This window comes from Acomys minous (genome assembly GCF_964271855.1).
Source record: "Acomys minous genome assembly, chromosome: 10".
Classification (NCBI taxonomy): Eukaryota; Metazoa; Chordata; class Mammalia; order Rodentia; family Muridae; genus Acomys; species Acomys minous.
In genome coordinates this window covers 74,599,552-74,611,591 of record NC_140491.1, presented here as the reverse complement: position 1 = coordinate 74,611,591, position 12,040 = coordinate 74,599,552, and the positions used below count along the sequence as shown (strand labels likewise).

The following is a 12,040-nucleotide window of genomic DNA, read 5'->3' as shown; positions in this document are numbered from 1 at the left end:
TCATGGTGTTTCATTGCAGCAATGCAAACAAACCCTGACTAGGAGAGTAGTCATTATTGCTTCACTTTTCTAGGAACTTGGATATGGATGATTAGTAGCAGCTTCAGACTATCAGAATGTTCGTGAATATGAAACCAAGGCTTCCTCTGGATGATCAAGACAGCCAGGTTGTATCTGGCTAAAAGTGAGAACAGAATAGAAACAAGGAGGCAATAAGGGAAGAGTGTGGAGTGTGTGCACATGAGAGAAGCAGGCAAGGGGTGGTGGAGATCAGAGTTTTTCTGACTTGAAATCTTCCCTGGAATTTTTGACCATCCTCATCACCGTGAGAAGTCGGCCTTCCCTGCTGGGGCTGCTTCCTACTGATGAAAGCATCCGTGTTCGTTCCTAACAGCACAGACTAAAGACTCAGGGGTGGACTAATGTGCCTCAGGACCAGAGGCATCAGATAACGAGCTTTTCATGTATAGTGTCTCCTGGAACCCGGTCCCTGGCATGGTAGCTAGAAAACCAGATGGAGCTGATGTCCAACCTCCTTGCTGTCCCCTTTGACCCTGGATTCTTGATTCCCATCACTATCAATGACATCTTCACTTTAGAGTAACCAGGTCTGGGAAACTTGAGACCTCCCCTTCAGGGAATTATGGAGTTGGGCTGGTGTAGCTGCCTTGAGAGGCATGTGTCATAGGCCTTTCAGATTAGAGCCACGGCTCCTGGGGCACTGTGTGCCTTTCAGTTCCCGAGAAACCGAGGCACTCCCTCATGTGGTGGAACATGCAGGCCACCTGTATATCTCTGCGTTCCCTGGAAGTCAGTGAAGCATGCAGAATTTGGCAGGACCATTAGTCTTAGGCATTATTGTTGAGAACCCTGTATAGCTTGCAAATGTCATTTTATCCTGGCAACAACCATTATGTTCTTCCTGGAAGCCACCATTACATTATGTTTCTGATGAAGTGTTTAAAAAGGCTGATTTCTTTCAGTAAACTTGTCTCAGCCCCAGTCTTGCTATGACCTGTCTGACTCTGACCTGATTGACGTTCCTTCCGGTCCATACTCATGTAACCCTGGCTTGGTAAGTAAGTGCTGGCACCCACCCTCTCCTCTTGTTACCCCTCCCTGGCTACCGTTCCCCATCCAACCTGTTATGGAGTCTATAACTTCCAACTGACTGTCAAGTCTCAAGAGGAAATCCCATCAGTCGCCAGAAAATAAGTAATAATAAATGGGTGGAACAGACTTGGCCTGGGGGTGGATAGCAGAATAGTTTTTTTTTAGAGACCTACAGTTCTAGTACGTAGGAAAAAAAAAAACCCAAAGCGACTTGTTCTCTGTGTCCACAGAAGGTAGAGATGTGATGCATATAAAGTCTGTGGAGGTAGCGGGGCTTCGTTAGGCAAGATTATTCTAATGTTTACAATATTGTCAGGACAGTAAAAATTCCAACATGGATGGAGGGTCCTACGAAGCCCACTGTTGCTGAGGAACTATTGGTAGTTGGTGGCTACTGGGAGAAGGAGTATCCATTTTCCTCAGGGATGCTGCCCTGGGAGGGCTGCCTGTGCCCCAGTGGATGGCCCTACATCCATGCACATACCAGCAGCACCAACTGGACTCATCATTAAAATGAGTACATGAAACTGGAAGGGAGCTATGATGAGGTGATTTGGGAGGACCTAGAAGTAAAGGACTAGGAGGCAGATTCATTATCAAAATATATTGTACACATTTACAAAATTCTCAAAGAATAAAAAATAAATTTAATAAAATTGTATATTAAGTATTTTAATATTAACATCAACATTAACAAATAGCAGTTAGCCAAACATTAATAAAATAATTGCTATTAATAAATATTATTGATAACATTACCATTTATTAAAATAAATTTAATAAAATTGTTAAAATAATAATATATAAATATAGTAAAACATGTAGAAACAATTTTATCACATTTTATTTTCTATAAAATATGTATAAACTATATACTATTTATATTTGCTTATGTTTGTTCTTTGTATAGATGAAATCATTCATCTTTTTCCAGTCAACCTGATGTTTGCAATATTCATGTTGACAGCTACAGCTACAGGTCATTTTTTCCACCACACTATGTTAAAGTTTCATATTTTCTTTACCATTATCATCATTACTAGGGCCTTTAAAAGTTTTGAAATTCTCATTCTTTCCCTTTTTAGAAAAGAATATTATGAACATGGCATCTACTGTGTGGTACCACTATTAGTTTCTGAGTATGCCATCATAAAACACATCAATATTTTGGCAAGTAAATGCTCATACCAAATGGAATAAATAGCCACATGTCAATGGTAGTCAGATGTGGCTATATGATAAATTAATTGAAACTCTGTGAATTGCCTCCTAGTGAGCTTTGGACTTCAGAAGTGCAGCTTGAAGATTTAAAATCCTTTGTGAAGTTGTATCACGAGTCAACTATTCATTCTCTTGTTGATGAGCATTTGAGTCTGTCATATTCTTTCCATTATTCAAAAAATCATTACCTCAAGTAGAACACCTAATCTCATAAAAATGAATAAACATCAATTAAATAAACATGTCCTGGCTCCTCCGTTATGTATTTCTTCTTTTTTAAAAACTTGGACATGAGTTGGATAAACACTTTGAAACCAGTCTCCTAAATAGGACACATTTACATTAGCAAGAATACATTGTGATTTGTGCTCACTATTGCTAGTTTAGTAATATCCAGAGATTTATTATTCCATTAGAAATGGCCAGAAAGCTGGCATTTTGTTCACTATTGAACTTACATGAGGCTAGTGTTTTTTTTATGCACAAGAGAGTAAAACCATAATAAATGAAGTACAAAATATTTTTCCATGTTTAGTTTATGCTGTAAAAGTCCTCCACAATCTCCTGGTGCTTCTGTTCAAGTTTCTTTATAGTATGTGCTAATTCCAAGTATGTGGAGTTGTTCGCTAGGTCATTGAGGCATTGGCTCAGGTCTTCAGAGAAGCAGATGCTAAGGTGTGATCATAACACACACACGCACACACGCACACACACACACACACACACACACACACACACAGAGAGAGAGAGAGAGAGAGAGAAAGAGAGAGAGAGAGACAGAGACAGAGACAGAGACAGAGAGACAGAGAGAGACAGAGACACAGAGACACAGAGAGATAGAGACACAGAGACACAGAGACACACAGAGAGAGAGACAGAGACACAGAGACACACAGAGAGAGAGACAGAGAGAGAGAGAGACAGACAGACAGACAGAGAGAGAGAGAGAGAGAGAGAGACAGACAGACAGACAGACAGACAGAGAGACAGAGAGACAGAGAAACAGAGAGAGGAGACAGAGAGAGACAGAGAGAGAGAGACAGAGGAATCCTGAGGGTTTCCTTACATGATTATGGAAGCTAAGACGGTTCACGATAGTCTGAAAGCTGGAAACCCAGGTAATCCAATGTAGTCCGTTCCTAAAGGCCTCAAACAAGGGGAGTCAGCACTGTAAATCCTGGTCTCAGTCTGAATGATTTGAGAATGAAGAGTGCTGATTTTCAAAGGCAGAAGATGGATGTCTTAGCTCAAGGAGAGGGTACATTAGATGTCTCTGCCTTTTTGTTCTGTGGGCTCTTGGTGGATGGGATGATGCCCACCCACGTGGATGAAGGTGATCTTTTTTATTCATTCCATGGATTCAATAATGATCTTTTCTAGAAGCAGTCTTAGAAACACACCAGAAAATAACATTTTTACCATCTAGACAATTATCCCTTACCACATCCACATTAACACATAGAAATGAACCACCACATTATGTAAGAGATTTATTTATTGGGCAGTGGATGAGTGGAAGTCTTCAGACTCAGCGTGAGGTCTGTGGAAGAAAACAAGGAAGAAAGGAGGATGGGGTAAGGAGAGAATCTTGTAGTTCTACAAGGTACCAGGAAAACTTTGGCCAGTGGGGCACCCTAGACTCTAAGTAGTCCTTCAGAATAACCCCATGAGTCTCTGGAACAAACCTGTCTTGGTACCTGTGCATTGCTCTGATGTTGTATCATCGTCTAGAAACAGACATGCCGCAAACACAGCTGAACGTTGTTGACTGTTGATTTCATTCCTACAGGTAGTGAAATATGAATATTCTACTCTGTTCTTTTAGCCAGCTTCTTCAAGGCCTGCTTCATGTCTTTGTTTCTAAGGCTGTAGATGAAAGGATTCAGCATAGGGGTAACTACTGTGTAGATGACAGTGACCACTCTGTCCTTTGTCACCGAGTAGGTGGATGAAGGGCGAATGTACACAGATATTATGGTTCCGTAGAACAGAGCCACAACTGTGAGGTGGGACCCACAGGTAGAGAAGACTTTGTACCTTCCTCCCCCTGAGGGGACCCTCAGGACAGTCCGAGCAATGTAGGCATAAGAGACAACAATAAAGATGAAAGGGCTCATGATCACGGCAGAGCCTTCTGTGAAGGCCAAAAGCTCATTGACAGACGTGTCAGAGCAGGAGAGTGTAAGCAGTGGCTGGACGTCACAAAAGAAGTGGTGAATGACATTGGGTCCACAGAAGGAGAGGCGGCCCATGAGAATTGTGTGGGCGAGTGAGTGAAGATGGGACACAGCCCAGGATGCCACCACCAGCAGATGACAGCGCCTGAGACTCATGGCTGTGGTGTAATGAAGTGGATTGCAGATGGCAACGTAGCGGTCAATGGCCATGGCAGCCAAGAGGAAGCTGTCTGTAATACCAAATGCCACAAAGAAGTACATTTGAGTGAGGCACTGGGCAAAGAGGATAGTCTTTCTTTGTGACAGCAAGTTCACTAGCATCTGTGGCACGATGACAGTGGTAAAGCAGATGTCCACCAGGGACAGGTTGGAGAGGAAGAAGTACATGGGGGTATGTAGGCGAGCATCTCCCTGGATGGACGCAATGATGACTGAGTTGCCAATCACATTGACCAGGTACATGGCAAGGAAACCAGCAAAAAGCCATACCTGTTGTCTGGGGTCACTGGTCAGTCCTAGAAGGAGGAATTCTGTGATGTGGCTCTGGTTTTCCTGGAGCATTGCCGTCCTGCAATCAAAATATATGCAAGGCATGTTAGATGTGTGTTTTGCCTTGGAGTCTTTGGCCTGCTGGGGGTGGGGGTGGGGGTGGGGAAATACCTCCTGAAGTATTCCAGTCCGTGCAATGTGTAAGGAGGCTGCTCATAATGGTTGCCGTATTGTCTGTAATATGACTTCATAGAACTGGTGTTGGGGGTGCTCTGGGTTCACGTCAAGTTTTGTAACTGATTTTGTGAACTCAAATGAAGTGCTTCAGCTCTTGTTCTTTGTCCAGAAGACAAAGTTTTATGGTAACCACATTCTATTTTGATCACAGGAAAGGTGTGCAGAAAAACAGTCATTTTGTTCAACTTCCAAATGTATATTGATGACATCTGTTAGTCCTGTTTTTATTGCAGTACTTCCTTCTCTGTGCAACATTACTCTACCTAATGCTTCTAGCAAGAGCTTTCTTCTTCCTTTGTAAGGAAAAGTAGGGGTCCCAAGATTTCCTTGCAGAAGTCCCATATGCACTGTAGGGATGCGCCCTGGGTCAAATTCATCTTGAGAAAAAAAATGCTTTTGTAATTCATTTGTTAGCTTAAAATATGGGGGCAAAAGTCTAGGCTAGGAGTGGCTTGTTCTAGAAGTTTCACATGTCAAGCAGAGTGCATGACTATCTAATGTGAGTGGGAAGGTGAAGGACCACTTCCCATAGAACTCTGTTTACTTAACGTTGGGCTTGGTGTTCCACGCAGATGGTGTCTCATGTTCTACAGCAGACAGTGTCCAACTTAGCTAGAGAGGAGAGAGGCAGAGAGCAAACACAGGCCAGGTACAGGATTTATGTGCGACGGTGTGAATGTGGAGAGTGGATGGGGCATTGCCTCCAAGGATAAAGAAAAATAACCTCAAAGCAAGGGCTTGTAAGTTGAATGAGAGAGCCTGACACAGAGAGAGATATCAAAGCATACAAGCCCCAGAAACATTCCTAGACAAAGATCTACTTCAAAAGACTTAGAGAAACCTCCCAGGGTAAGAAGAACTTTACAGCTTATGGGAGAATAAGTAAAATATGGACAGAAAGTAGACATGAGCAAATACCCTAATAAACGTATTTTTTAAAAATAAAATATCCCATAGGAATCGATGTACTGATGAAATAAAAATGAGCTTGGGTGTATAAATGCAAGCCTGTAACTCTGGGTACTTACCATGGGTAAGAAAATCCTTTTTAAAATAGCTTTATTTATTTATTCACGTTACATCCCGATGGCAGCTCCCTCCCTTCTCCTCCCTCAGTCCCTTCACCCAGTCTCTTCCCCCTTTCCCCTCTTCTAGTCTTCTCATAAAAAGGGAGCCCCCCCCCCTATACTAACCTGCCTACCTGCCTGACACATCAAGTCACTTCAGGACTAAGCTCATCCTCTTCCATTGAGGCCAGACAAGGCGGCCCAGTTAGGGTAAAGTGATCCAGAAGCATGCAACAGAGTCCATGTCAGAGACAGCCACCACTCCACTTGTTAGAGTACCCACATGAAAACCAAGCTGCCCATCAACTACGTAAGTGCAGGGCCCTAGGACCAGTCCATGCTTGCTCTTTGGTTGGTGCTTCAGCCTCTGTAAGCACCCATGGGCCTAGCTTAGTTGACTCTGTTGGCCTTTTCATGGAGTTCTTGTCCCCTGAGGGCCTTATAGCCTCCCCTCCCAACTCTTCCACAAGACTCCCTGAGCTCTGCCTAATGTTTAGCTATAGGTCTCAGCATCTGTTTTTGATCTGCTGCTGGGCGGAGCCTCTCAGAGGACAACTCTGATAGGCTCCTGTCTGCAAGCATAGCAGACTATTGTTCATAATGTCAGGGGTTGTCAATCTTCCATGGAGTGGATCTCAGGTTGGGCCAGGCATTGGTTGGAAATTCCTTCAATCTAAGCTCCATCTTCATCTCTGCACATTTTGTCGGCAGGGTAAATTTAGGGTCAAAGGTTTTGTGGGTAGGTTGGTGTACTCCTCCCTGGATGAAACTAGAAAATATCATCCTGAATGAGGTAACCCAGACCTAGAAAACACACGTGGTATATACTCACTTATAAGAGGATATTAGCCATATGGTACAGGATAACTATACTATAATTTAAAGACCCAAAGAAGCTAAGTAACAAGGAGGCCCCAAGGGAGAATGCTTGAATCTCACACAGAAGTGGAAATAAATAGATATTGGAGGTGTATGAAGAGAGAGAACTGGGTGGCTAAGAAGATCACCATTCAGCCCAGGCAATTTAGTGAGACTGTGTATTCCAATAAAAATTTAAAATGGGAAGAGAGTGTAGCTTCATAATAAGAGTGCTTGTTTAACATGCTTGAGAGGCTCTGGGTTCAATTCCCAAGTGAGAAAAAGAAACCCCACAAAACAAACAAAACACGGGGAAAAAGTGAAAGAGAGGAAAGACGATGTATCTATTACAATTAAAAATGTAGAAATTGGTTACATCTAGGATGTATATTTTTGTGATAAAAATAGAATAGTAATTGATATGACCATGATTTGATCAACTAACAATTGTATAACTTATCCTAAACAGCCTGTAATAGCACTTTCAAAGTGTTGGAAGTAAACCTTGTATTATAATTGAGTTGTATGGGTATAATACCTCATATTAGAGTAGAGGCTGATAAGGATGTGGGTATATATTGTGTGTGTGTGTGTGTGTGTGTGTGTGTGTGTGTGTGTGTGTGTGTGTGTGAAGAATTGTCTTAAATTTGAATTCTATACCAATGTATCAAAAACTAAACTTTTTTAGCATCTCTATACAAATTTCTATACCAGTGAATTAAAAATAACCTTGTGAGTAACAAGTAAGGCATTAAGTTGAGGAGTATATTTGCTAATCTACTTTTTGTTCTATTATCCATATATATATGGATATTTATATATATTCCCCTTCTTTCTTTTCAACTCCTATCTCCAAACTTAAGAATGGAAGATAAAGGAAAAGAGAGACATTCTTGAGTTCAACTTTGTTTCCTTTCTAAATAAGACCAATAATAACTTATAACCAACTCCCAATGAAAATAAACATATATAGCCCAAGAAAGCAACCAAAGACATACACAACCCCCCTTAAGGGAAATGGGGCATCATTCTTTTAAGATTTCTTCTAGATGATTTGGTGTAACAGATTGATGTGATTCTATAGAAACATAAGGTAAAATAGTTAGATAAGATCTTCAAAAACCTCAGCGTACTACAGAATATGATATTTAAATATGTTTTTATTATTTTAAAGATTAATTGACAATGAGACAGGTTAACTCCTGGCAACACGCAGCCTACCTCAAAGAAGATGATGAGCATCAAAGAACCTCCTTATGGAGATGGCTTCAAACATGACAAACAAGCCACTGGGCAAAATGTCCTCATTTCTGCCACAGACAGAATTCTGCCTAAAAATGGGCAAGCTTGGATGCAGGCAGAGTGGATGGCTGAACTCTGCCAACACAAGGTACGCAAGTCTTCAATTGTTCCTGCCTCACAAATATGTCTGTCAGATATATTGAGCCAGAATGCTAAAGATGATTCTCCAACATTTTAGAGAGTTATGGGTGCCTGTTCAAGCAGCAAACTGTCTCTGTCATCTTCTCATATTGGAAGCTGCTAACCTGCACTCCCTGTATACTCAGGTAATTAATTTTATTCCTTCTCAAGTCTCTGATGGGGTTGAAGACCAGATAGTTTAGTTTTACAATTAAGCTTAGTTGCTTAGGGGTTAAGATGTTTTTAGGTCTAGATAGATGTTTTAAGTTGATAATGATGAGATATGATAGTGATTTATATTCATAATTTTAGACTCACCAAGATAGGAAAGATGTTTTCTTCTAGACTGTCAAATACACATAACCAAAGCACTATGAATGTAACACACACATATATGTGTGTGTGTGTGTGTGTGTGTGTGTGTGTGTGTGTGTGTGTGTGTGTGTGTGTATTTCCTGATTGTTTTCTGGTTCTTCTTGCTGTAGGTAGTTTATTGAATTTATGTGTAATAATATAAATATATATCTATATATAAATATTTAGTAAAAATACAGTTAAAAAAAAAGAAGCTGAAAGACAAAACTTAAGTTGTTTACAACACAATGTTAAGCAAAACAGACACAGCAAAGACTAGATGATGCTTGAAATGCCTAAGAGTTGATGTGCTGATATCTACAAAAGTCAACGATTACCTTTCCTTCAGCAAGATAAATATAAGAACACCAATACATGAGTGTATGAGAAAGCTGAAAGGTTATCATGTGTGTCAATGGATGCTCAAATTCAATGGTTATTTTGGAAGTGAATTAAAATAAGCAATGTTTTTCTTTATATTTGTTAGTTTAGCAACTGCTAGTGTGGATGATACGAACAGAGGCTGATAAGGATGTGGGTATGTGTGGACTCATGTATACTATATGTGTAGACTGATACACTCAACTAAAGAGAAAACCGGTTTCTCAGTATTTTCTGACCCAGCAGTTCTCCTACATGTATTTCCTGGAGAGATGCCGCCATAGGGAAACTCACAGATGGGCATATTTTGTGCTGTCATTTGTTTGAGCAGTCTGGGTGTCTATCACTGGGCTGATAAATGTGACAGAACCACACCTTGAATCTGTTTATCAATAATGGACTAGAATTTTTCAGAGCCAAATTGATGGATTTTAAAGAAGAAATACATATTCTGGGTGCAAAAAAAAAATAAGAAGGTGAATGAGATTCATAGCACAACATGCTTCATGTAAGTTAAAATGAAACACAGTAACACATGTCCCTGCACACAGATGAACATTAAACACATTCAAATCAGGGAGTAATAGAAGCCAATGCACACATGTTCACAGGTGAGCAAAAACACAGAGTAAGAAGTAAATTAAAGTGGCACAGTGCTGGTATCATGTGGTTAATTGGATTCTTCATATTCAAAGTCTGTACAAGAAAAAGAATCTCAAGTCTTAAATAGAACTCAGAGAATTTCCTTTTCCATTTTGTTCCCCAAAGCATGAGCTCACCAGGAGCAGAGGTGCAAAGCCATCAGCTCAAGCATGGCCAGTAAGGATTCTGATATTTTCTAAATTGTAACCTTTGATACTTTGAAATCTACTTGAGTTGGATTGAAACTCAAGAGCAGAACTTACTAAGTGTGGGAGCTGAGCCTAACCAGCCTCTATGTTAGCTGACATTCCTAGTGATGTTGGTGTTTTTCTTTCTTAGGATAACTGATCCACCATCCACTCAGTGTTGTCTCCATTTCAGGGTACTAGGGACAAAGAGGAATCTCCCCATGTGGTAAAGCATTTCATGTGACAATGTAAAGTCATGAGGAACAGAATATAACATGTGACTTCTGGACTAATATTATGAACTGTCTTAGAACTTGCCTAATTCATAAGTTTCCAGATTGTGCGCCATGAGAGCAGCTGGAAGGATCAGGAGGCCAGTAGGAGTTATGGACAGAAAGGTTCTAAGTGTTTTCATTAATGGGGGAATTCTATTTATGCACTGCATGTATTAAATGACCACACAAAATGTAGTGGGAAGACCAGAATCTTTCATAGAGGTTCTCTGAAAGACTCCATCCAGCAGGGGGACTGAAGCTGATGCTGAGACTCACAACAGGGAGTTTTACGAACCTTGAGAGGACAGGATCTCCACAAGTAGACCGATGGAGCCATGAAATCTGGGCAGGTGGGGGTGCTGTTGAGACTGATGCACCAACCAACCATGCATGGTGAGGAGGACTTAGAGTCATTGCTTAGATATAGTAGATAGGCAGCATGGTTTCCTAGTGGGTCCCATAATATGGGGAGTAGGGGCTGCTTCTTACATGGACTGTGGTGCTCACTTGTTTAACACTTCCCCCTGGTGGGGCAGCCTTGCCAGGCCGCAGAGGAAGAGGATGCAGACAGTCCAGGTGAGACTTGATAGGTTGAGGTCTGATGATAGGGGAAGAGGGCTCCCCTTTCTGAGCACTAGGGGAGGGAGGATGGGACCATGATGTGACAAGGGAGGGGGCTACAATCAGCATGTAAAGTGAAAAAATTAAAAAGAAAAAAAGAAAATTTAAATAATATGCGTTTTTTTGGGTCTATGTTTAAATCAAGAGTCTTAGACTGCTGTCTAGGCTGACCTCAGACTTGCTTTGTAGCCCAAGATATCCTCAAATTCTTGATACTCTTGTTGTATAACTATGCCAGATGATATTAATATGTTTTATTTAATAGAAAAAAAATGAGGCTTAGCGAGGAGGTGATTTCCCTGATGTCATGAGGTAGCATCAGTAGGAGTGTTATGACAATTCAGTCTTACTGGATGTTTTCTTTCCTTTTCACTCTCTTGTATGATTATATGGAGCATGAGAAATGAGGCTAGAGGATTTGGAACTTTCCCCAGAAGCTCTGGATTTAGGGACAAGAAGGTAAGGTTGGGTCTAAGAGAAGCTGGCTTTTGCCTGTCACTGTCATGGCAGCTACCACTCTTTCTCACAGAGTACTGAGACCCTTTCTATTGGTAGAGTCTTATTAAAAATAAACATTTCCTTTATTATGTAAGTATAAAGACTGTGGTACTGGAAATTTAAGGAAAAATCCCTAAATTTAGGAAGTAGGGGCAAATGACTTGGCTCATAGTTTCAGCCATGTTGAGCACCAAATTTCATATTTGTAAAATGACAGCATCATAAACACAAATAATATCCATGCATAACAAGCCATGGCTGTAGGACTTGTGGGTAGTGGTAAGGTTAAAGATAACAGCTACTTACTCAGATAAGGGTTGATGACCTCCAGGGTACAAATTTAAGGGTCCAGGCATTCTCTCAGAAGTGTCATTGGCTGTGGTGATTAGAAGAGAAAGAGAGGATTTGAAGACAGCCAGGGCTTGATGTGGGATGTGCGGTCTTGATTTTTTGTGTGTGGTTGAATATGCGTGTGTGTGTGTGTGTGTGTGTGTGTG

General features: G+C 41.0%; 1 protein-coding gene across 1 annotated transcript; it reads right to left on the bottom strand.

The window, feature by feature from the left end:
• Positions 1 to 4,142: 4,142 nt before the first annotated feature.
• LOC311606588 (olfactory receptor 1L4-like) lies at positions 4,143 to 5,142 on the bottom strand (the record flags this gene model as incomplete). The annotated part of the gene is made up of 1 exon (XM_084797919.1): positions 4,143 to 5,142. The coding sequence occupies exon 1, from the start codon at positions 5,103 to 5,105 to the stop codon at positions 4,143 to 4,145; it is 963 nt and encodes a 320-aa protein (XP_084654045.1). The 5' UTR covers positions 5,106 to 5,142.
• Positions 5,143 to 12,040: the final 6,898 nt, after the last annotated feature.